This window comes from Pleurodeles waltl, chromosome 6, assembly GCF_031143425.1.
Source record: "Pleurodeles waltl isolate 20211129_DDA chromosome 6, aPleWal1.hap1.20221129, whole genome shotgun sequence".
NCBI classification, from domain to species: Eukaryota; Metazoa; Chordata; class Amphibia; order Caudata; family Salamandridae; genus Pleurodeles; species Pleurodeles waltl.
In genome coordinates this window covers 1,566,247,242-1,566,273,917 of record NC_090445.1, presented here as the reverse complement: position 1 = coordinate 1,566,273,917, position 26,676 = coordinate 1,566,247,242, and the positions used below count along the sequence as shown (strand labels likewise).

The window sequence follows — 26,676 nt, the reverse complement described above, 5'->3', positions numbered from 1 at the left end:
ATGCAAAATGTGTCTGCAGTCCTGCCATTGCAGCCTGCGTGAAAAGGTGCATGCACCCTGTCACTACAGGTCACTGCACCAGGTAACTGTAAGTCACCCCTATGGTAGGCCCTCCTAGCCCAAAGGGCAGGGTGCAGGTTCCTGTGTGTGAGGGCACTGCTGCATGAGCCTTTGGAAATGGATGTTACATGGCTTGTGAGGGATAGCCTCCCCAAGCCACTGGTATGCTTTGAAGGGCTCATTTGGTGCCCACCTTGCATAAACCGGTTTGCACCAGTCCAGGGACCCCCTGTCCCTGCCCTGGCACGAAACTAGACAATAGAAAGAGGATTAACGTCTCACCTATAAATTGCCATCCTAAGGGTAGTGCCCAGAGCTCCTCCAGGTGGCCACTCGTTTCTACCATCTTGTATCCAAGGTGGGCAGAGGCCCCTGGGAGCATCTACATGGCCAGGTCAAGCAGGTGACGTCACATCCCCCTTACTGGGCTATTTAGGTTCTCCCTCTTGGGTGGGTCCTCAGATTCGACGTGCAAGACTCAAGCAGGACTCCTTTACATCGTTTACCTCATCCTCTGACCACTGGGACTGCAACTGGACCCTCCAGGGACCGACAATCTGCAACTCCAGTGACAACTCTGCTCTGCAACATTGTTTCTCTGGATACTTCCAGCAACTGCAACATTTCCCTGGCTGTGCATCCTCTGAGGAGGACAGGTCTTCAGCCTCCGCAAAAAGCAAGACAGAATCTTCCTCAGAGTGAAGGAGTCACTCCCCTGCATCCGCAGGCTCCAACTGCAACGACCACTGGCTGCGTGGATCTTTTCTCATCCGGAGCTGCATGGATCCTGCATCACAGGTGGTGGTCTGGAGTGGTCCCCTTGGTCCTCTCTACCATCTATCCAACTTGGGAGATGGTAACCCTTACCTCTTCTTGAAGGACAGTACCCCTGTGCACCGTGACTGTGGCAGCTACCAAGGCTTGTTTGTTCCTCCTCCAAGGGATCCCCAGGCTCCGTGTAGCCCAGGCCACCGGCAGTTTTCCTTTGCCAAGCACAGTCTCCTGCCTGCTGCTCCAGGTACTTGGGACTCCTTTCCAGGTTTCCTGAGTGGGCCTCGCTGTGACTCCAGTGCCTGCTGCCCATGCGTCACGTGTGGGGGCTGCATCCTCTTCTTGTGACTCTCCCAGCTGCTGAGGGTCAACTCGGACTCCCCTCCTTGGGTTGAGTCCCCTGGGCCTTGCTGGTCCTCCTCAGCTTTGCCATACCCTCTTCTCCCACTCTTGCATTTGCCAACGCTTGGTGGTGGTTTTCCAACACCACTGACTGACTGCATCACAACTGCTGATGTGGGACAGCACTTTAATCACTCCTGGAACTCCTCTTCTGCTCCTGTGCTGCACTGCTGACTTCATCCACCGATGACCTGGTCCTGCATCTACAGAAGTGGGGGTAGTGGCTCCTGCCACAGCTGGGCACTCGAACTGGACTTGGTCCCATTCTTTTGTAGGTCCTCTTCTGTCAGGATCCACCTTTTATTTCTTCCACTCTTGTCTTGGCCTTGCACAGTCCTTTTCCAAAGTTCTCCTGTGGGTTTGGGGAAAAACCAGATACTTGCCTCCTCTGTCCTAGTCACTGGGGGGCACCCAGGCACTTACCTTTTGGGGTTCCTAGTTCCTCCAGTTAAACCTCTACCGATTCCACTTCCTTTGGTGGGGGACTGCCTTTCACATTCCTCTTACTTAGTATATGTTTTGGTCTCCCACTAGGGCCTTTACTATTTACTATTTTCTATTGATTTCTGTGCTAATCGCTGACTTCCAATGTGTACATACTAGTGTGTTTACTTACCTCCTATTGGAGTATTGCCTATTCAGTATTTTAGTATTTGTGTTACAATAATAAAGTACATTTATCTGGTAACGCTGTGTGGTTCTTTCATGTGTGTAAGTGCTGTGTGACTGTATTGGTATTACATAAGCTTTGCATGTCTCCTAGATAAGTCTTGCTGCTCATCCACAGCTACCTCTAGAGAGCCCTGGCTTCCTAGACACTGCCTACACCTCACTAATAGGGGATACCTAGACCTGATATAAGGTGATAACACCATAGGTGCTCACCACACACATGCCAGCTTCCTAAAAAAAGGAACGGATGTCAGCACGCCAGGATGGCACATATACATGACCCGCAACGTCATGTCCGGTGACCACAATGCCAACGATAGATGCGTAGTAGACCGACACCACCTGATGGCGCATAGGGGTACTGCTCGAAGAAAAATCTCCATATCCAGACTGACTGAGGGAAATTCTAGGGTAAGGAATCTGCAACTAGAATATGTCTCTACCAGATAGTTAGTTACCAAAGGTAAAATAATCTTGTTCTTCAATCATAGGCTGAGGTAGTGCCCCAGGGGTAGTACTTGCAGATGCACACAATGTGCCTGTTCAGTAATGAAGTGTGAGGAGAGTCTGTTGTTGGGCTTTAATTTGTTAAGCCCTCATTCAAGAAAGCGTTGAATGGTGAGACTCTTAGGTGAGAATGTTTAGGGAAGCCAACGAAACATAGGTTGTTATTGTGTGCGACTCTACACCCGCCTCAAATATTTTAGATGTCACTGCAAAGGTTGTTTCAGTTGTTTGGCTCTATCTTTGAGTTAAGATACTCTGCTGTCAGTTTCTGTGATCTTATCCACCATATTTCTTACGTTTTGCCACAGTAAACATTCCCCATTGCCCTTCCCCCCTCCTCCCCTCTCTCCCCCCCCCCCACCCCCCCCCCCCCCCGGCTCCCCACTTCAATTGTTTTCTCGACTACCTCTGTAAACAGAATAAGCTTCAGGATTTTGGCAGCATCCTCTGAAAGTTCAGAGTTTAATTCCAGTGGCATAGATGCAACTGTGGCTGTGCAGTTTGGTTGGTGGTGTTCTCTGGAGTAAATTTGAGTAGTGTGCCTTGTTTTCCGACCTGCCCATGGTGTTTTTGACCAGGGTGTATAGTTGACAGTTACGTTAGTTTTGTATGCTATCAGCCAGAGTCGCAGTGGCCCGCGGCCAAGATGGGAGGATGGAGAGCATTACCATAGGGCCTTATTTAGAGGTGGTTACTCTGTTAGGGCATTTGAGTATTTACTCTGTTACGAACCTCCAAATTAAGATGTCCGCTGCCCCCGTGGACATCTCTTACATTGGCAGGAACCACAGTCAGGGTGGTTCTTGTCAATGTAAATAATGGAGCCATGTGGCAGACCTTCAGTACGATTGGAAGGAGTAGCCATTTCGCCGCACTCTAAATCAAGCCCGTAGTCAAGTTGAGTTGAAAAACAACTCACAAGCCATCTGTGATTGCAATGGGGCGTGCATTTGGTTGAGAGAGTGGTTTCTTCCTTGGGCACAATAAACTACCTGGGTAAGAGAGCAGAGAAGCTGCATGTGGTCAATCAGGACAGGAGCCCTTTGTGACCTCATGGCAAGTCAGGTGTAAGTTTTCTAGTGATGAGGTCACAGCAACCACAGAACAAGCCCTGGGATCACCAGAATTCCAACAGGTTCTAAAGCTTTTATTTAGTTTGATGGCAGATGTAAGCTCTAACAGTGGAACACTAGGACTAACTGGTAATTATCTGACCAACAGTCCCTGTGTGAAGGGTTCTTCAAGTCTCCTAATGAGATAGACTGAAGTGCACATTCAGAGCCCCAGATCCATATAGTGGATGTCAGTGCTTTAAAACAGACCAATATATAGTCTCATTTTGTCTGGGCCCTCTAAGGCAGTCGCAAAATATCTCATTACTTCATTAAGGCCACGTAGCATCAGGGTCGAACTGGCTTTAGCTGGCGTTTCCCTGGGATGCTGGAAGGGTGGTGGCTGTTTTTGCGGTGGTGGAGGGCAATTTTGTTACTAGGGGCCGGTTTTGCACATACATTGCAGCCCTTGTGCCATCCCTGAGGGCCTCCCCTCCTCAACACTCTAACCCCAATGGCATCTGATCTGGCAGGCAGGTAAGGGGGTGGGGGCGGAGATGGAACAAAAGGGAGTCAGTAAACTGGGATTCAAAGCCAGGCTGCGGCTGACCACACTGGGAGCCTGTTGAAGGTGAGGCATGCAATGACCATAGTAGTCCGTCCGCACCTCTCTGCCCCAGAGCCCTCAGCTATGCTCATGGACGTAGCTTCCGGGGGCTGTTTGGAGTGTTACACCACCTACAAAAATGTGTTCTCCAGTAAATAGTTGGGTACAACTATCAGTCAGGTAATGTGAAATGTCTGTCAGATTTCACCAGGATTTTTACATGCCCACAGGGATAAAAACACACACACTCATCTATGTTTTGAAGGCCTTAAAATATGTTTATTAGTTTGAAAAATATTTCTTTTTAAGTACCCCTAGCAATCTGCACTCCTCTCTCTTTCCACTACCCTTTAAGCCCCCCTCAAGCCATTCTTCTCATATATAATGTGTTTTAACAAGATGCCCCAGCATGATTGTTGGGAAATCTGAAGACTTCCCCACCCCCCAATCAAACTGAGCAACTACGCCCTTGGCTGTGCTCTGTGGGAGTCAGTTTTGTTCTAGCCCCACCAGCCGCTAACCCAATGCCAGCTAACAGGAGCTGGTTAGGTCACTGGCATCCTCCCGTCCCGCTCTCCTAACCCAATAGCAAACGCACAAAGACAGGCACACCCTGGAGCAGCTCCTCTGAGCCAATGCTAGTCTACAGGCGTGCCAGGGGCTGAGGGTTTCGACTGAAAACAGAGTCTCAATGAACAAATAGTCTGTGCAATCTCGCCCCAAATCACTGACCAATTTAGGTGTTCCTTCAGAGGAACTTTAGGCCCAGTAGGAAATTGGTCGCCAGGTGTGCCCCATAATCTGACTGCACTGTCAAGAAGTGGGCATGCAGCACAGAGCCGCCCACTCCAACGGTGGGACAATGGTGGTTGGTACGGATGTTGTCATACTGTTATAGGACGCCTAGCAGAACTAGTCTAGTTAGCTTCTGCCATTTTTGCCATTCCGCTCCCATGCAGCTACTTCAGGGTTGATGCTGATAGGCATGTGATTTCTAAACCATTATGCTCTCCCCTGTACCTTTTGTGTGTTTGAATTTAATTGTACTGATTTGTTCATTACAAAGTTAATCCTGCGACACAGGTTGCAAGGAAGGCCTGATCACTGTAGGATTTTCTCTTTTCCACGTTTTGTGGAGCCCTGAGCAATGCAGGCTTCGGGAGGGAAGATGGTAGTAGCGGGTTGGTTGTTGAATTTCTGCTGGATTGCTGGTTTTTCAGCAGTTCCTGATAAGTGCCGCCGCCAAGCATTGCTGTCTACATTACTTTGAAGATTTCTTAGTCCCTGCTTGGTATCTTCTGGAGCACATGCTTATGCACGCACCTTCAGCCTTTGCTGTACGCATCTTATTCTGGTCTACGCTCTATATGACAACACGTTTACCACTCAGCATTGTGGGGCAGTCAGAAAAAAGCTTTGCCTCTTATTCGGTGACACACACACCAAAACTCTCTTGAAGCAGAGTGTATTTCTGCTTTGCCTCTTATTCGGTGAGACACACACCAAAACGTGCTCTAGACGTCGTGGAGTGCAGTTCTGCTTTGCCTGTTATTTCGGTGACAAGCACAACTGTAACTTCCTCTGATTTATTGCGGTACTGTGAACTTTCTCGGTGTGACTTTTAGACCCCCCCTTACATTTATTATCCATACGTTATGCAATTTTAATATCTTGTGATTTTACTCTGCATGTAATTTATGGCTACCACAAATTGGGCTACTATTACTCCACTTTTGCAGCATCCAGGAAAGTCTCTGGTCAAATGGCGCATTTGGTTACGTTCTTTTGAAAATTCTTTGATTGTTATAGGTGCGAATGATTTTGGGGCTAAATGTAAAGCTGCTGTACTGTTTAGTCACCTTGGGTCGGAAGGGCAACAGGTCTTTGATAATTTGACAAGAGCAACCCCTCCTACTGATGCAGTGGGTGATTGGGATGAACTAGCTGAAGCTATTGCATGACTTGAACAGACATTTTCTGAGGAACCGACTGTTCTTCTTGGGAGGTTCAGTTTCTTTAAAAAGAAACAGGCTGCTGATGAATCTGTGGAAAAAATGTATTTGAGCATTAAGGTCACTAGCAGCTGCTTGCAATTTTGGTGCATCATTTGATACCTACGTGATCAATTTGTTTACAGCTGCTATTCCAAAGAAATTCATGAAAGACTCTTGAGCTGCAGGGATGCTTCCTTATATGAAGATTTGGACTTAGCTAAGGGCATTGAGCATTCAATTGTTTCTACATGTGCAATGTCTCTGTACCACTTTGTTTCCTTCTTCTGTAAATTCTGTTGATGAACCTGACCATGTAGATTTAGTTTGAGTTGGGGAGAAAAGCAACACTAAGTCTACTGCTTTGAAAGCTAATAATTTCTGTTACAGGTGCAGTTGAAAATCACACTTAAACAACTTCCCTCAATGCCCAGCAATAGGCAAACATTGCAGAAAGTGTAAGAAGTAGGGACATTTTCATAGTGTATGTAAAATGGGCAAAGGAGCAACGGAAATGCACAGTAGTGAACTGTTTGATTTCGAAGACTCACTTAATTTCTCAAATTTGGTACTCAACTTGGAAGTTAACACAGGTCTCAAAGAAAAGATCAAAGACCCTGTATGTCCAGTTTTATAGGGTGATGTACCTGCCATTGATATGACGTGTGATATTGGGGGCACAAATCGCCATTATTTCAGACACTCATTTGAATTCTCATTGGAAAGGTTCGGTGAACTTGTTGAACTCAGATGTTTATCCTAAGGCATATGGTGACCAGGATATAGATATGCTTGACTATTTTCAGCAGCATATTATGTGCCTGGGCAGAAAGGTATTTACCAAAGTTTATGTTGCAGTTAAGGATAGACACACAGGGGGTCATTTTGAGGGTAAATGTGGCAGTCCCACCGACAACAGGCTAATGGTGCAGACCGCCACATTGAGGCCAAGCCTCCACATCTCTGCTCATACCACCATGGCTGTCTGAACTGTCGGGCCAGAGATGAGCAAAAGACCCCCTGTGGTATTAGCAGTAGCATTGCCACAAAAACCATGGCGGACGGGAAATTCCTTCCTTGTCACCGGTAGATGGCTTGCCCCCTCACACCCCCTTTTGACACAGCGCCTCCCCACCCGCATATATGCACACACGCACGCACCACACATACACCCATTCATCTACGCTTACATACACGCATTCATGCACGGATTCGAAACTACATTCATACACGCATTCACAACATCCAAACACGCATTCACAACTACATTCATACACGCATGCTCACGCATACACACTTACATGCAGACACACTCACTCCAACATTCTGACACTCCTACAACCATGCATACACACATTCATGCACACACGCAGACACCACACACTCATACATGCACTCCACCACCTCCCCCCCTCCTCCCCCCTCGGATGATCACCTTACTTGTTCGGGGGAGAAGGTAGTCTGGCAGGGAACGGGATGGGGCGGATCTACCACCGGCAGCACCCCACCAGCAGGTCACTGCCAGGCCATAGTATGGCCCATAATATGGTGGGTGGTGTCCCACTGGCGGGGCGGGGCCGGTGGTGGAGCCGCCAGAGCGCCCCTGCCTGCCAGCAGTGTGGCGGAAAACTGGCAGTACCTGTAAAATGGCGAGTGGGAGACCGCCAGCACTGGCGGTCTCCTGGCACCCGCAGCTTTGCCGATCTACATGGAAGACCGCCAAAGTTGTAATGAGGGCCATAGGGGGTGGCGTTACCTTGGCAAGCTGAGACTTATGCTTGTGCCAGGTGCTGATCCTCCTGTGAGAGTTTCAAATATTCCCATATCACTAGTTCAAATTCAAGAACAAGCATCTGACGATAGCATATATAAAGCATATCCTGAGCTATTCAACAATAACTTAGGGTGTATAAAAAAACTGTATGCATACTGTCAGTCTTAAAAGAACTGCTATATCAGTTGCTCATAAAGTACGCCCTGTACCTTTAAGTATCAGAGCAGAATTGAAGAAATTATTAGAACAGAGGATGAAGGATGGTATCATTAAGGAAGCTGGCTGTCCAGAGTGGGTGAGTCCCATAGTTAGTGTTTGAAAAATAGATGGCAGCATCACTCTGTGCTGACCTTTGCAGCCTCAACAAAAATATTGTCATTGAATGTCACCCCTTACGTGACGTGCAAGAGCTCTTAGCAAGTATTGGTAATGCATGGTATTTTTCATTGTTGGATCTCAAATCCGCATACCATCAAATGCCTCTACATGAATCTTGTCAGGACCTCACTACTTTTGTCACACCATTCGGGGCATACAAGTTTGTAAGGTTACCATTTGGTTTGGCTTCTGCAGCCAGCATCTTTCAGAGATTGATTGGCACTGTCTTGGAGGGAATTGATGGTGTACAGGCCCTCCAGGACGATGTTCTCATCTTTGAGGGAACGTTGGCTGACCATAATCACATTTTGGCTGCTGTGTTTGACAGGTTCTGGGAATTTTCATTGTCCTTCGTTCTGATAAATGCAAATTGAATGTACAGAACTTTGAGTATTTGGGACATGCCATTGGTCTAAGGGGCATTTTGTCCAAAATATTCTCTGATCAAGGCCATTCAGGAGGCACAGCCTCCAAGGGATAAAGACACTCTTAGATCATTTCTTGGTATAAGTAAATACTATCCTCGTTTTGTTAAGGGGTATGGATCTGTGGTGCAACCTTTTGAAAAATCTTTTAAAGAAGGGTGCTAAATACATTTGGTCAGATGACAAGCTGTTGAAAAACTAATTATTTCAGCTCTAGCTTTTTTTACCTTTCATGACTGGTAAGAAATGTGTTATTACTGTGGATGCCAGTCAGGTAGGGTTAGGGGCTGTACAGTCACAATTTGATCACGGTAAAGAACGTACCTTTAACTTTGCCTCGCATTCTCTTAGAGTTCCTGAATCACATTACAGCATGATTGAATGTAAGGCATTGCCATGTTCATGGGCAGCTGAGAGAGTTACAAACTTAATTTGGGACACACAATTTGACATGTATACTGACCACAAGCTTTAGCTCCATCTTCTGAACGGTAATTAATCAAGTCAAGAAAGGCTTCTGCAAATCTTATCAGATTACTTTCAAAATTGCAGACATTTGACTTTAAGCTAAAGTATATTTCTGGCGAATGGAATGTTCGTGCGGATTGCCTTTCCAGATTGCCCATTTCACATGAATTGATGACTGATGTCTCTGAAGAAGTGTTGTGGCATTGGTGGATGATACTTTGCATGATTCTGTCAAACTTTTGCACAGAGTATGGATTGAGGCTGCACGCAAAGATTTCAGTTTTGGAGAAGGTTCACAGCTACTTATAAAATAGCCCAGGGAGAGAAGTGTGGAAGCACCGTTTCATCCATATGTACAAGTTTCAGGAGAGTTGTCACTTTTGGATGGGGTGTTGTTGCATATTGATCTACGTGTTCCTCTGGAGTCTTTAAGACGTGTGCCTATTGAAGAAGTACACAAAGGTCACTTAGGAATCATCAGTACATGTAAACCTTTGAAGCAATGTTATTGGTGGCCATGTATGGAGTCTCAAGTTGCTAGTTTCATTGATGATTGTGCTACATGTTTGTTGTCTTATAAGCATTAGAGACTCACAGAAACTCCACTTTAAAACGTCCCATTTCCTGAGGAAGCTTGGCAAAGGGTAACATTAGACTTTGCAGGACCGTTTGAAGTGCTCCCAACTTCAGAGGTACATGATGGTTCTTGTGGACTATTTTTCCAAATGGATCTATGTGGGTTTTACTGCAAGTCCCAACACAGAGTCCATTGTAAAGTTTTTGGAAAATATTTTTTCCATTGAAGGGGTACCAAAGGAAATAGTGACCGATAATGGCCCTCACTTTGTTTCTCACAAAATAAAAGAATTTATTGTTGAACACCAGATCTCACACATTAAAGTAGCACTATACTCTCCTTCCTGACGTTTGGTGGAGCCCATATACAGGTTTTTAAAAGAGGGTGTACAAATGATGGTGGCAATGGGGTTTGAAATTAGAACATTTTTGAGAAAGCAAATTTGGTCATATTTATTCACACCTCATAGCACTACTGGGGTTTGTCCTTTTGTTCTTCTGCGCACAGGGATTCCCACCTGTGTAATATGCCCTGATTGGATTAGAATATTTAATAAGAGCAAATATGACATGTTTAATTCTGTTTCATCTCCAGTAGCTGCTAAACATATCTGCTCAAAGGAACTTTTTGACAGGAAACAGTCAAGGTGACTGATTTTGTGTTTGGTGATTGGGTTTTGGTGAGAGTGCCCACCAGAGTGAAGAAAGGAGGTTCGAAATTGTCTTCACCTGTCTGAGTTGAGAAAGTTTCAAAAGGTTCACTCTTATTGAAAAACAAGTGTTGGTGGAGCAAAAGAAATGACTTTCAAATCACAGAAGAGCAAGCTAAGAATCTGTGAAGGAAATTAATTCTAATAATGAGTATGATTTTGTGGGAAATCAGGTAGTCACAGTACCCATTTACTCTTAGTCTATTTGTCCTGTTGACTAAACAGAATGTTCTGTACCTGTAAGCAATGAGATTTCTTCTGCAAATGAAATAATAAGCTTTGACTAAGCTTTACAACAACCATCTCAAAATATGTCATCTAGGCACGAAAAGAGTGTCCGCAATGTGGACATGCCCACTAAATTCAAGAATTACTATGTTTCATAATTGCTTTGGCCTGGCACAATTGTTTGTTCTTCTGTTTTAAAAGGGGGAAGGTGTGGTATCCCTTACTGTTAGAAATGGGGTCTCAAGTTGGCAGTCAGTTTGCACCCTGTCTAAGTAGGGACCCTCACTCTAACCAGGGTAAGGGAGTCACACTCCTAAGATAACCCCTGCTCACCCCCTTGATGGTTTTGCACGAGCAGTCAGGCTTATCTTGGAGGCAATGTGTTAAGTACTTGTACCCACAAACACAGTAACACAGAAAGTACCACAAATATACACCACAACAGTTTAGAAAATTAGCCAATATTTATGTAAGTAAAGCAAGAATAATAGGACAAAATTCCAACATACACAAGCAAAATTATGCATTTTTAAAGATTAAATCCCAGTAAAGCGCTTAAAAACATAATAGCTCCAACATGAGCTATCACAACCCCGCTGGTGGAGTTGTTCTGAACAGTCCGACGCCACTCACGAGGGAGTGCAGCGCCGGTCACGTAGTTGTGCGATCCCCAGGTACAGTATGATGAAACAAAGACGCTGCATGGAGTCAGGGAGGTTATACATTGCTGGAGCCGGTGTGGCATTGGTTCGTTACTGCTACCATGGAGGTGAGGCGTCAGTTCCTTACTGCAAGGCAGAGGAGGCAAGTCATCGGTTCCTTATGGTTGCAAGGGAGGTGATGCAGCGTCGGTGGCACTGCGTTGGTTCCTTACTATCCAATGGGTCGATGAGTCTAGCAGGTCAAGATGGGATGAGGCGATTTTGCAGTGTTGAAGTCACACCACGGGGCCACAGGTGCTGCGGCTGAGCCTGGTGTCACAGGCGTTTGTGACACGGCACTCAGAGCTCATGATGTCATGGGACTTCAGAGGTGCTGCAGCTGCTTCGGCCCAGCTGTGTCGGTCGCAGTCGTTGCACTTCAACAGGGACCACAGCTTTGAATGAAGGCAGTGGCGCGGAGTTGGGCAGCTGCACCAGTTTTGGAGTCACCCGGAGTTGGTGTGCCTGGTTCGTCTTGTTTTTAGGCCAACTTTCATTCCCCAGGTCCTAGGAACTGGAGTGGACACCGTCTGGTGAGTCAGGATCCACAGCAAGAGAACCTAGGGGCTAGCAGGTGAAGTCTTTGATGTCCCTGAGACTTCTTAATAGGAGGCAAGCTCAGTCCAAGCCTTTGAAAAAACGTCTCAAGCAGTATACTCGGCAAAGTCCAGCCTTTGTCCTCTCCAAATCAGAAGTAGCAATTTCAGGCCAACCCAAGAAAGCACACACAGCAAAGGGAACAGTATGCCTCCTCACAGCTCTTCTCCGTGGCAGAGTCTCCTCTTGATCCAGAAGTGTTCTGAAGTTGTGGGGTCAGCAGTCCAGTACTTGAACTCATTTCTGCCTTTGAAGTAGGCAAACCTCAAAGGAAAGTCTTTATAGTGCACAAGACCCTACTTTTCCTGCCCTGGTCCCAGACACTGTATGGGGGTAGGAGATTGCTTTGTGTAAGGACAGGCACATCCCTACTCAGGTACAAGTGTCAGCTCCGCCCACCACTCTAGCCCAGGAAGACCCATCAGGTTATGCAGGGCACATGTTAACTCTGTGTTATTGTCTAGAGTGAGTTCACAAGCAGCCCAGTTGTCATCTTGACCCAGATGTGTATTCCGGCAGGCAGGCAGAGGCAAAGAATGGCTAAGCAAGAAAATGCCCACTTTCTAAAAGTGGCATTTTCAAACTTACAATCTAAAAACTAACTTCCCCAAAATATGTATTTTTTTAATTGTGAGTTCAGAAACACCAGACTCCACATCTCTATCTGCTCCCAATGGGAAATTACACTTAAAAGATATTTCAAGGCAATCTCAATGTTAACCTATGGGAGAGATCGGCCTTGCAATAGTGAAAAACGTATTTAGCAGTATTTCTCTATCAGGACATGTAAAACACAGTAGTTCATGTCCTACCTTTCACACCACTGCATCCTGCCCATGGAGCTGCCTTGGGCCTACCTTAGAGGGGATGCCTTACATGTACTGGGAAGGTTTTAGATCGACATGGCTGCAGACACTGCAATGGCAGGCCTGAGCCATGTTTACAGGGCTACTCGTGTGGGTGGCACAATCAGTGCTTCCGGCTCACTAGAAGCATTTGATTTACAGGCCCTGGGCACACATGGTGCACTATACTAGGGAGTGACTAGTAAATCAAATATGCCAATCGTGGAGAACCAATCACAATTTACAGTGAGCACTTGCACTTTAGCACTAATCAGCAGTGAAACTTGGAATATTATTTAACATACACCTCACCATGAAAGATGAACAACAGTAACTTAAATTGTCTATACAACAACACTTGCAGAAAAGTACCAAAACCAGCGAAAACGAAATCCAGCACACAGTTAAAAAAAAAAAAAAAAAAATACCAGCAGCAGAGGCAAAAGGACAGGGGACCACACCAAGGAAAGGATGCCAGGTCTAACACTTACTTAAATATAATTATTGTATTTTACATACATATCATTGTTGTATTTGTGCCACGCCCTTGGGAATCTTGTTGCTCTCCCACCCTGTCCGACATCTACATGCACATCTAAACGAGTGGAGTTCGAGACCAGCTTAGAGCGATAGGTATTCTCAGGGTGGAACTAGTTTAGTTTTAATGTTGTTTTGTCTTGTGTATAGATTTGTTGTACTTTGAATTTAAGAGCTTTCCTGGTGTAGCCTGTGCGTCAATTTAAGCAGTTCCGTGACAGCTTGCTGAGGCTCAGGTTGCGCTGGCTGTGGGCTTCTATTGTTTGGATCTAAATAAACAGATAAACGCAACCTACCGGCTTTGGAGCATCTTTTACCTTCAAGATAACCTTTGCAAGAGTAATAATATGGTTGATCAGTTGATCAGTTCATGGGTGCGCGTGGACACATAGTTGACTAGATTAAAGTATGAGTGGGTTTATAAAAGAATGCTTAAGTGGGCGTTTTGGTGTATGCATGGACGGTGTGTGGGTAGATGTAGCGATTTAATTTTTAGTGTATCATTGGTAGAGGAATGCATATATGTAGTTGGATGGACTATTCCTGCTCTCTGACGTGAAATTCTTTGCTGATTGAGTGATCCAGTTTAATCATCCATGCACTTAACAATATACTTACCCACGCATTCAGTCATCCACCCATACACTCGCATGTCTTTGCACTCACTCATCCGTTCACGATGGCACTCATTCCATTTGTATGTCTATTGAAATGTATTCCTTCGCTTATAAAAAATACAGACTTGATCACTTTGTCAGTGTTTGTTAGGATGTTGTGTTCCTATTTGTTGAATTGAATTGAGTCCAGAATATTCATCAATAAAAATAAGTTCTCTTCCAGGCGATCCTCATCAAAGTCATAAACATTGAATATTCCTGCCCTTGTGCGGGGACCCCGGAGCATATATAAAATACACACATATTAACATGTGTAAAAAACAGCAATGCAGGCTATAATGTTAAAAACAGGCTAAAATGCTTTATTTCTATGAAGTTTTTTTAATTTTTTTTTTAATTTTCTTTTTTTATATATTATAAAGCTACAATAGAGAATAAATATCTACCCAAGCCCCTCAAACTAGGCTTAGGGAAGTAAGCAGCAGCAAATTCTAGAGAAAAAGAGAAAAAACTGCATTGAAAAACAATGAAGCATTCTTAGCCAATAGGCTGCATGCAGGTTAACACAGGAGAACCATAAAAACTTTGGCACCGTGCCTTTAAGACCCTGAGCACCTCCAGCATCCCACCATGCCTCAGGGGTGAAGGAAAGGTGACAGTTGGTTCACAGTTAGGTCAGTTCTTTTTTCCGGCTTCTTCTGAGAGGATCCTGGAGCATTGAGCTCTCAGTTTTTCTGAGTTTTTCTCAGAAAAATTATTTTAAAAAAAAGTGTTTTTTCATTTTTCACTCGACAAATAATATCTTTGTCTGAGCTAGGAGGGTTTTTTCTGACAGAAAAATGCCTTCTCTTTTTGTCAAATGCCCTGCTTGTGGGAAGAAGGCCCAGTCAGATCCCCACTCTCTGTGCATAGTGTGCCTGCCTCAGAGTCACTGCCCTGACACTTGTAAGTACTGCAAGAACATGTCTAGGAGGACTCTGAAAGACAGAGAGAAGATCCGACTTCATGGGCTTCAGGAGAGGAAAAGAACATCGTCTTCCTCACTTCCCAGACAGCCAGAAGGCCATTCTCAGGAGAGAATGGCCCGGTCGACGTCGACAGGTAGGAAAGTGCCTGTTTGTTCACCGTCGACGCTACCACCGCCCCACCGGCATAGATCGACGGCGACACACCCGACGTCTAAGGGAACGGCGTCGAGGGAACATCAGAGCAGGGGCAGGTCTCCGTCGACGGCAACCCGCCGATCGACGTCGAGCCATCGCCGGCGTGCCCGGTCGCCGCCAAAGGCTGTGCGCCCCCCGACGTCAGGACACACGACGTCGAGATCACCACGACGGCACGAGAAACATCCGCCGTCGACCTCCCATCGCTCCACGCCGAGGCACACGACGGCGAGCAGGTCGAGGTCCAAGGAGCGTCGTTTGACGTCAAGACACTCAACGTCGAGGTACTCAACGTCGAGGCAGGACCAACCGGCTGGGCGCCCTTCGACGTCGAAACAGCCATCGACGTCGACGCAGGTTTTACCTGTCCCACAGGGAGCAGAACATCGCCCCACGCCAGACAAGGCGCGGTCTCCATACCGAGCGACTCTTCTCGGTCAAGAGCGGCATCATCTGGGCATGTCTCGCCCATCAATCTATCTCCGAGATGGCTGGAGAGCCTCAACAGACCAGCGGCCTCCCCAGATTCGCAGTATTCGCGAATGTATTCACCTACTGCCTCCCTGCCAAGAACGCCATCACCGACAGCCAGGGCAGAACGGGCTCGTTCAGCTCCTCGCCAACCGACCGCGAGGCCTAGACGCTCTGCTACAGCGTCTCGCAGCAGATCTCGCTCTCAACGGAGATCCAGGTCGCGGTCAAGGAGAAGATCACCCTCTTGGTCTTCATCAGGTTCTTCTGTCGGGCATTACTCACCCACCCTTACAGATTCACCACCTGCTAGAGTCTCACCGGTGGATGATATTACCACATTCAACGAGGTGTTGCTAAGAGGGGCGCAGAAACTCAACATAGAGGTTCCAGAACCATCTACCTCCTCATCGATCATCTTTGAGACTCTACAACAGAGATCAGCGTCGAAAAAGTTGCTGCCTCTAGTGCCTGGCTTGCTGCAGCCAACCATGGACACTTTTCTGGCCCCAGCATCGCTTAAGTCTGCCCCGGCTAGGATTCTTAAGAAATACAAGGCTCCAGAACAAGACCCTTTATTCCTTAGAAAGGATCCGCCACCGGACTCGGTGATCATAGCTGCCGCCCGTAAGACCCACGCGGTGGCATCTTCATCCACGGTACCCCCGGATAAAGAGAGCAGGCATCTAGACTCTCTAGGGAGGAAGATATGCGGGACGGCGGCTTCAGCAATGAAGGTCTCCAGTGCGTCTGCGCTTCTGGGCAGGTACGATCGTTCTCTGTGGGATTCCCTCAGTAGATTTACAGAAAAATTACCCAGAGAAGACCGACAAGATTTCCAGGAGATACTACAAGAAGGATGCCTGGTATCCAACCAGGTTATCAGCGCGGCAGCGGATGGGGCGGATTTGGCTGCTCATGGGTACGCACATGGTATCTGTGCGAGGAGATCTTCCTGGCTGAGGCTCACTGGCTTGAAACAGGAAGCACAACAACGCATCCTGAATCTCCCATTTGCCGGGAACTCTCTATTCGGTGCCCATGCAGACGAAGAGATGGCCCGCATGAAGACAGAGGTGGATACCTTGAAGGCGGTGGGCCTCGAAAGAAAGAAAGATTTCAGGAGGAGGTACAGGCCGTATGATAGGCGCCCTTTCCAGCAGAGGGTTCAAACCCCTGATTGGGCGCAAAGGTCACAGCAGCGACAGGGACGACCTCTTTTTCAACGAAGAAACACAAGGGAGCGAGGGTCAAGCAGACCTCAACAATCCACTCCGAAAGCACCCACCAAGCAATGAAATCTCGCTTCCCTCGACACTGTACACCACTCCGGTGGGGGGAAGTATTACGGCTTATCTTCACGAGTGGCACTCTATCACAAGAGACAAATGGGTGCTCAATATTGTCGAACATGGCTATTCTCTTCTTTTCAAACAGCCTCCACCACACTTGCCACCAACCAAAGACAATCCATCTCATCTCAGCTTGCTACGCAAGGAGGCTCTCGCCCTCCTAAGAAAGAATGCCATCGAAAAGGTTCCACCTGCACGAAGAGGACAGGGGGTCTACTCCCGTTACTTTCTAGTGGCAAAGAAGGGTCGAGAGGGCGTTTTCAGGCCAATCCTGGATCTACGGCTGCTGAACAAATACATAAGGAAGCAGAAGTTCAGAATGCTAGCGCTTCACCAGATTTTCCCTCAACTGCATCAGGGAGACTGGATGTGCTCCATCGACCTGCAGGATGCGTATTTTCACATCCCAATAGCTCCAAAACATAGAAAATTCCTGCGCTTCCGAGTAGCGTTACAGCATTACCAGTTCAGGGTTCTACCCTTTGGCCTGAAATCTGCCCCAAGAGTTTTCTCGAAATGTATGGCAGTGGTGGCGGCACATCTCCGAAGACAAAGGATATACATATATCCATACCTAGACGACTGGCTACTAAAGGCTTCTTCTCCGGAGCAGGCGAGAAGCCATCGGGACATTGTACTAGGAGTTTGCGAAGCTCTAGGTCTTCAGGTCAATTACCAGAAGTCAACCTTGACTCCAACGCAGAATCTTCACTACCTAGGAGCTATCATAAGCACAGAACTACAAAAAGTGTATCCTTCGGAGGAACGACTATCCTGAATAAACAAGAAGTGCCAGGACCTGTTGAGAGCCAGCGCACCTACGGCACGTCAGGTGACATCACTGCTGGGCTCCATGGCATCGTGCATTTTTATTGTCCCAAATGCCAGACTCCACATGAGACCCCTCCAAGAGGCATTGGAGACCAACTGGAGCCAGAGAACAGGTCGCTGGGAGGACACGGTGCGGCTACCGGAGGTAGCACTTCAGTCATTGAGATGGTGGATGCGCAGACCTCACCTGTCAGTGGGTGCTCCGTTTCACCAGGTGCTTCCATCCGACACCCTAGTAACGGATGCATCTCTTCAGGGATGGGGGGCTCATCTGGGTCCTTTTCAAGCACAGGGTCTGTGGTCAGACAAGGAAAAGCAGTACCACATCAATCTGCTAGAACTCAGAGCGGTCCATCTCGCTCTCAAGTCCTTCATACCGCTAATTCAGGGGAAAACTCTCTTGATACAGACGGACAATACAACCACGATGTATTACTTGAACAAACAGGGGGGAACAAGGTCCCTACCCCTATCGCGAGAGTCCCAAGCGATATGGCATTGGCTCCTGGCCAGAGGAATATCAATTACAGCAGTTCACCTGCCAGGTCAGCAGAACGTGGAAGCAGACTTTCTAAGCAGACACCTGGAGGACGTTCACGATTGGGTCCTGCACGGCGAAATCGCAGAATACATCTTCGCGCAATGGGGTCGGCCTCAACTGGACCTCTTCGCAGACGAAGTAAACAAGAAATGCCCAGACTTCGCATCCAGGTTCTACCGTCCGGGATCTCGAGGGAATGCCCTGTTGATCGACTGGTCAGGGACATTTCTTTACGCTTTTCCGCCGATTCCCCTCATTCCGGCAGTGATCAGCAAACTTTACAGATCCAGGACCAGAATGATTCTTATAGCGCCGCAATGGCCCCGACAGTTCTGGTACACGGATCTCCTCAACCTGTCGGAAGAACCTCACAGGAGGCTGCCGTGCAGACCGGATCTTCTGAGCAGAATGGAGGGCAGGATTCTACATCACAACCTACCCTCTCTGAGCTTAACAGCATGGCTCCTGAATTCCTGCAGTATGGGCACCTAGGACTCTCGCAGGAGTGCATGAGCATCTTGAAAGAGTCCAAACGACCTTCCACGCGGCGTTCCTACGCTTTTAAGTGGAAGAGATTCTACATATGGTGCTGTCAGAAAGGTCATAATCCCATACGGGCGCAGGAGGATGTCATACTGTCCTATTTGCTTCATCTAGCGAAGTCCGGTCTGCAGGTATCATCTATTAAGGTACATTTGTCTGCTATTACTGCCTATCGCAAATCGCCTTCTCAGGAATCCTTCTTTACAAAACCTGTAGTCCAGGATTTCTTAGAAGGTTTGAAGAAAGTTTTTCCGCCAATTCGGAGGCCTTCTCCTCCATGGGAACTGAACATAGTCCTGGCAAAACTTATGGGCCCTCCTTTCGAGCCTATCCATAAGGCCTCTTTACAACACCTTACGTGGAAGACGGCTTTTCTAGTGGCCATCACTTCAGCGAGGAGGGTCAGTGAAATCCAGGCCTTGTCTGCAAAAGAACCGTACACGGTTTTTCATGATAATAGAGTGGTTCTGCGAACTCACCCATCTTTCCTTCCGAAGGTGGTGTCAGAATTCCATATTAATCAGACCATAACTTTACCGACGTTCTTTCCCAATCCGGAGACTCCGGCAGAGAAAGCATTGCACTCATTAGACTTGAAAAGAGTGCTGAAATTTTATCTGGACAAGACAAAATCGATTAGACACTCTAACCGCTTGTTTGTAAACTATGGTCATTTAAGGACAGGAGAGGCAGCTTCTAAGCGAACAATATCAAGATGGATAGTTTCTTGCATTGTTAATACTTACCAGCTAGCTAATAGACAATTGCTAGCGCGGCCTAGAGCGCATTCCACAAGGGGTAAAGCGGCTACTGCTGCTCTCCTTAACAATGTTCCGATATCTGAGATTTGTAAAGCTGCTACATGGAAGTCTGTCCATACGTTTACAAGACATTATTGTTTAGACTCAGATGCAAGAGCGGATGCCCAAGTGGGGCAGGCCTCTCTAAGAAATCTATTTGCGTAAGACATATCTATTCCTGCACTTCTATCGGACAGTCCGCTGGGTTTAGGGATGGGCTTGCTAATCTATTCAATGTTTATGACTATTGATGAGGATCCCCTGGAAGAGAAGGATAAGTTACTTACCTGTAAATCCTAGTTCTCTTCCAGGGGTATCCTCATCAAAGTCATAAACAACCCACCCTCCTCCCCGGACGCACGTCTCCTAGAAGTGCAGGACAGACTGTGTTTGAATCAGTTATACAAATTGTCACCGTAAAAAGAACTGACCTAACTGTGAACCAACTGTCACCTTTCCTTCACCCCTGAGGCATGGTGGGATGCTGGAGGTGCTCAGGGTCTTAAAGGCACGGTGCCAAAGTTTTTATGGTTCTCCTGTGTTAACCTGCATGCAGCCTATTGGCTAAGAATGCTTCATTGTTTTTCAATGCAGTTTTTTCTCTTTTTCTCTAGAATTTGCTGCTGCTTACTTCCCTAAGCCTAGTTTGAGGGGCTTGGGTAGATATTTATTCTCTATTGTAGCTTTATAATATAAAAAAATAAAAAAAACTTCATAGAAATAAAGCATTTTAGCCTGTGTTTAACATTATAGCCTGCATTGCTGTTTTTTACACATGTTAATATGTGTGTATTTTATATATGCTCCGGGGTCCCCGCACAAGGGCGGGAATATTCAATGTTTATGACTTTGATGAGGATACCCCTGGAAGAGAACTAGGATTTACAGGTAAGTAACTTATCCTAATTTTACATTGTGGGCTGTCTGAAGTAAGTTGCTGCTTGCCCTGTTTTCAGAGAGGGGCCCATATGTACATATTTTCTGCTCTGTGGATTGATGTTGCCATTGATCAATAGAATCATTTTTTAACATTGTTGCAGCTTTTAATCTTCCAGTTGAAAATCACAATTAAATATCAGCTTAAATATAATTTGTATTTGATATATGCTTAGAATTGTTTTCAGGTTACGCTGCAAAAATGTGTGTGACAGAGAAAAGCATACTGTGTATTTTGTGTTAGCTCACTATCGTGTGTTTGCTCTTTCTTTCCAGAATCAGGTGCAGTTATCTGTGATCGGTGCAAAACAGGATATGTTGGTCCGCATTGTGAAAAGTGTGATAATGGATATTACATGCGTGACACCGTCTGCATGAAATGTGACTGTAATGGAAATGTGAACCCGCTAACAACACCAAGCATTTGTGACCCGGCAACAGGTGCTTGCTTGAACTGCACTAACAATACTACTGGTCGTAAATGTGAGTTATGTAAAGAAGGTTACATTGGCCAGGCATCAGCAAGAAACTGCACTAAAAGAGGTAAAATGTCATTATTTCGGGAATATAAATATTATTTTAAACAGTCATAGTTATGGTTACTTGTGTCACTGTGAACGTGTTCCCTGTCTTATATTTTATTTAATCCACTTTGCAAAACATGCGAGTTCATTGTCTAGTCTCATTGTGTACCTGTTGTATACATCACACTGCCATTTAACAAATGAGATCTACATGTTAAGTTCAGTACATTAGCGGTACCTCTGCACCATCCGCTGACCATTTATTATTTTACTTCCCCAGTAGTCGTCATTGCTGACATGTAGAACACTTATTTGTCCATCATGGGATCTATATTTAAATTCCTAAACGTTAAAATGTCCCCACTGATGTGTGCGAACCCATATAGATGGAAGCTTCACTGCCAGATGATGAAAATGCCAGGACACTGACTTTGCACTTTTTAAATTTCATTTCTATGTTAAAATAATTTTGGTAGTAATTGTTCGTTTCTCCCAGAGTTTTGAAATTCTCTCTTCAGTATGGTGATTTATCCTGGTAGGGGTGTGTTTTCCCTTTGAGGAAATGCATTCTGGAGAAGAACAAATTCTGAGGGCAGTGCTATGCTAGCCACTGATGGCTGTTTCTTTATTCCGTTGCGCATTGCTGGTCTGGACAGTTGTTTGTGCTCTTTTTCTCATAGCTGCCTGCACTCTTCATGAATGCTCTTCTCTTTGTTCAATATACATCGAGGGTAACCTCCGGGCGACTGACTGCTTTGTGCACCGTGTGCCCTAATAAGCATTGCGCTTTGAGATATTTAAGGGGATAGCTAGGTTGCTCTATTTCCAAATTCTAAATAGTCAATTTCACAACGCAGTCAGATAGCTTTATGGACCCGCCGACACAGTTTTTTGTATCGACTGAAGCAAAAACATAACATATACTGCTCGGCCGTTCTTGCTTTGTTGCAGGAATTTTGCCTAGCTCCAGGGCCCCATCAGACTCTAGTCATTTTGCTCTTCTGCTCTTTTCAAGTTGTGCTTCTGAAGAGGATAATTTCTTCTTAGATTTTTCTACATTTCTTTTACATTCACCAGTGGTATTTTGATAACGATAGTGGTTTACCTACTGCAGATTTCCGATTAGTATTCGGATCATAAAATAAAATGATTTTTTTGTCTTCTTGTAAGACAGACAAGAAAATAAATAATAAATACATCGAAAACACGGGACTACTCGTAAGAAACAAATAGCCTTTCTCGCTTCCAGAAACGGTGTCTTTCCCCACTATCATTCTTCAGACCACATTGCCCAGCGTTGTGAATTTTTGTGGGGCTTAACAAATCAAGCAAGTTTCTGGTTTTCAGTAGTAAACTAGCAGATTTACTTAGTCTGCTTTAGAAGATGTGCGAGTTATACTGATAAATGAGTTCTAAAGCTAGAGTAAACCATTCTTATTATGTATTATAAAATGATACAGGCTGCCCCTTATTCTTTGGCTCTTTTCTAGGCTAACTCTTTGTTTTTGGGCATAATAACTGGAATAAATATATGGTCCTAATGGGTACTTATACCTGCAGGTTCCTCATTCCTGAATCTCCCTAGGCACTAGACTGGATCTCTAAAAGATGAAATAGCTCATCTTCACCAGTAACTTGTGCCACAATTCCAATTCAAAGCTGATACCTCCCCTAATGAGACATCACAGAGCTGTATATGGTGCCCCCTTCGCACCTGGATGTACAGTGTGTTTCCCTCCCACATCCTTGACTTCGGTTTGGAGTTACTTTCCATCCTGAATGTTATCAAATCAGTTGTTTTGCAGTGCCTTAATTATCATGCCCCCAAAGAAGGTCATGGTCCCATGGGTATTGCTCCTGCTGTTCCTGTAGCTCTTCTTTGATTTTACGTGCTTTCGACGTCTGAACTCCTTGTGTGCCTTCAGACCCTGGCCAGCCAGACTATTTGCCTTGAGTGTCTATCAAGAACTGGCTGGGACCTTGTTATGCATGTGGAGGTCGCATCGCTTTGTAAGGTCCTGCTCCTGGGATAGGTACAGTGATGCTGGGAAGTCTTCTTGTTCCACATTCAGGGCTTACTCTCTAGAGGACAAGGCTTCCTCTCATTGTTGGTCCTGATCACATAACCGATCTTCAGGTTAGCTGATCCGTTCCCTAACCTCAATTTCATCTCCAGAACTGTAACTTGTTCCACATGAGTGTAGAAACCCGATTTTGGATCCTGTCGCTCTTCCAGCTCTACACTGTGTTCAGTCTTTCTGGCCCTTGTAGCTGACCACATTGAGGTGGCAGCTTTCACCTAGGCATTGGTGAGTATATATCACCCTCCGCCACGTCTTTGGCCCTAAGACACTTACAGTCCTTTGAGTATGCTGGCACCAGCTGTCCCTTTCTTGTTTCCAGTTGATGCAGCCAGTAATTCTGACAGATGAGAGGATGATATTTTGCTGCCAGAGGCCTTGCCATCTACTTTGATGTTAGCACCGGCACTGACACAGTATATTGAGCTTTCTGTAGCTCAGTTTTCAAGATATGTGGGATAATTTTCTATTGAGCCTCCAACATGTATTGCTCTGGGCTCGGTCAAGACTTTTCATGTTCAAATGGTCGATAAAACAAACTTGCTCCATTACTTTTCAGACTCTGAGGAGCTTTCTCTGTTGGGGTTTCAGAACCTCATCTTCACCGCTTATGATATTGTTCCTGATGCTCTTCAGGACTTCAGAGGACTTGACGTACTTTTAAGGTGGTTTTGGGCAAGGCATCTGTGGTCCTGAAATTGCCTTTACCCTTGGCAGAGATTGATACTAAACATTTTAAGAATCTGTCATGTTAGTTTGAAGCAGACCAGCTTCCGCAAAGGCTGTCCAGCGCAAGGTTACTCATTGTCTGATTCAGACAGGCAGGCATTTATGATCACTCATCCGTCAATACAGGTCCTAGTGCTACAGACACCTGAGTTTGTGGGTGCCAGTGAAGGGCCCTCTTCCTCCTACTCTTCTGACAGAATTTCTGTGGACAGAGTTGTTTGGAAAGAAATTGATGCCACATGCCTGTTTCTGTGTTACTCTAACTCTCTTTGGGAACCACAATTATCAAAATAAACTGAGAGACCCATTGACAAAGTGATTCATACTAGCACTGCAGTGGTTTTTAGCTGCCTTAAAGTGACAATGTAGTTTGATTTTTCCTCTGTGTGAGGCGATGGGGAGGAGAGTTCCCGTAAGTATGCTGATATATTTCAATATTTAGGAATTTAATAATGAATGCATATGAAGATGCCCTTAATGAAAAGCTGCTGTAAAAGACAATGAGCCTTTTCGTTTTATAGTGGTGCCTGTTTTAGTTTTATCTCTGGCATAGCCACCCTCCATGAGGATCAGCAGGTAGCCAAGAGACTTTTTTGGAGCAACGAAGCCACCCCACCACCTGGCACTAGCCAAGTATTTCTCTCCAAGCTAGCCAGCCACCACTACAAGCCCCCAAACAGTGTCTACTGCGGTACATCCAACCAGCCAAAAGGTGCAGCAAGAAACAAAATGCCTTCCAAGAATTGCTGTAGAAGGTAGAAATCACACAATCGACCCACGGCAAAGAAGGACTTTACCTGTACTTCCATGACTGACATCACCGGACTCTCCCCCTCATACCCTTGATTGGGCTGACCGGTCTTTCAGTGTATTAATGCCTTCACTTGTGCAGAGCTGGTCAAAGCAGACCAGATTTACTTTGTGTCTGGTATCTGTGTTGTCTCCATGCCTTTCCCCGTCCTTGTCCTGCGGTCTCTTTCCTGTGTGCTAGGGTGCACAATCTGACTGGGACTCGTGTTGCTGGGGCTGAAATAGCTGGTTCTTCTGCAGGTAGGGCTGCAGGGTTCTGTCTCAGCTGGACAGTTTTGTAAAGTTTCAGCAAAGACTGGATCGTGGGTCTATAGCCCTTTTTAAATGTAAATCTAGGAAGGCAGTTGTTCAGAAACATTTACCCAAGGGCAGTTTCTGTGATTGAGCCCTATTCAAGGTGGCCATCATTCTTCTTCTCTGTGGTCCTTTCCCAGACTATCATGGTAGAGACAGTTTCTGTCCTAGTTGGTCATTTCTGTATGTGGGTATTTAAGAAGCTGAGCAGTGTCTATCCTTAGATCACAGCACAGTTAAAGTTTTAGTCTGTTCCTCTTTGCTTGTGTTCCAGACCTTTGTTTTCTCTATGGTTCAGATTGTGACAGTCAGTCCTGAGTTTCGAGTGCCAAGTCCTTCAGCAAACTTGAGCACAGCATTCATCAGTGGAGATTTTTCAGGCCCTTCCTCCCGAAGATTGTGCATTCTCTGGGCATCTGGTAATTTCACTGCGTTGTTGTGTTGGGATCAAGGTGGCTACAGAGAGTGGTCACTTTTACTTCAGAGGTGAAGTATCCAAGTTACCAGGAAAATCTTCATGTGCAGCCATTGAGAGGTTGCAAGACAACTGTTTTCAGCATCGCAAATAAATTATGGCTCAAGAGATTAATTTGCCACCAGCAGTCCAGCCTCCTGCACAGAATATAGGCATTGCAGCTTTGATTTAGCAACAGAATCAGGAAATCGACATCGACAAGCAGAAAACACAGTTCTTAGTCAGTTCTTGTTAACCAGATCGGAAGATGTACCAGTGATTCCTCAAAGTTCACTATATTTTTCTGGAGCCCATGCAAGCTAAAAGACACTTCGGATGTCCTCAAAGTACATTTTGCTTACAGGCTAGGCCACTTTCCAGTGATTAGCCAATCAAATAAACCACCTTGGTTCTTCTTTCTGGGGCAGCATTTGCATGAGCCGCACCTCTGGTTACAAACAACAATAATTGCGTGAATAAACTGCACTAGTTATTGGAGAGGTTCAATAAGATTTTCAAGCACCCTGATAGAGAATTTTCTGCAGAGGTTGTTCTCTGTGACATCTAGCATATAACTGAATCTCGCCAGTAAACTGCAGAGACAATCTTAATGGAGCAAGCCAACATGATCCTGTTCTGTTGAGGATTAAAGGAAGAATAATGGTTAAGTTGATGAGCTCCGCATGCTCTAGTGGGACACATCGGTTTGCAGGCTTAGATGCTCAAACCTGATGAGTTGTGCACATAAACACTTCCGCATGATGGGGGAGCAGATTATTTCGAAGGCTGCCCTCTTAACCATTCTGTCACTGCACAAACATACAGCTGACATTTATAACTTGCTCATAGACTCTAAATGTGATGTATTATTAATGACAGAGGTTTGGATGAAAGAAGACTCTTCCTCTGATGTTGAACTGGCCTTCCCCGAATACTACACTTGTATTCAAAGGGATTGGATGGGGAAAACGGGGGAATTGAGGGCAGTTGTTTGTGTCTGGGTGTTTCCTTCAAAAAATCATATGATGTTTTACCTGAAAGGGGCTGATGCTCTTGTTTTTTGCCTGTCTCTTTCTGTGCAATCCTGTTTTGTGGAGGTCCTCTTATATTTCCGCCCTGAATATGCAGGAGAAATAATTCCCTAGACTCATCCGTGGCTCCTACTGTGATAAATTACACTAACTTTACTATCCTCAGAGACTTAAATCTCCAATAGACAAAATGGTCAA

The 26,676-nt window shown here is 45.7% G+C and overlaps 1 protein-coding gene across 1 annotated transcript in view; it reads left to right on the top strand.

Annotated features, from left to right (window-relative positions):
- Nucleotides 1–26,676, top strand: part of MEGF9 (multiple EGF like domains 9) — a 193,146-nt gene that overhangs the window by 151,501 nt on the left and 14,969 nt on the right. Inside the window, exon 5 of the mRNA XM_069241281.1 lies at nucleotides 20,832–21,098. Within this exon, the coding sequence (XP_069097382.1) occupies nucleotides 20,832–21,098 (267 nt within the window). The remainder of the gene's footprint in view (nucleotides 1–20,831; nucleotides 21,099–26,676) is intronic.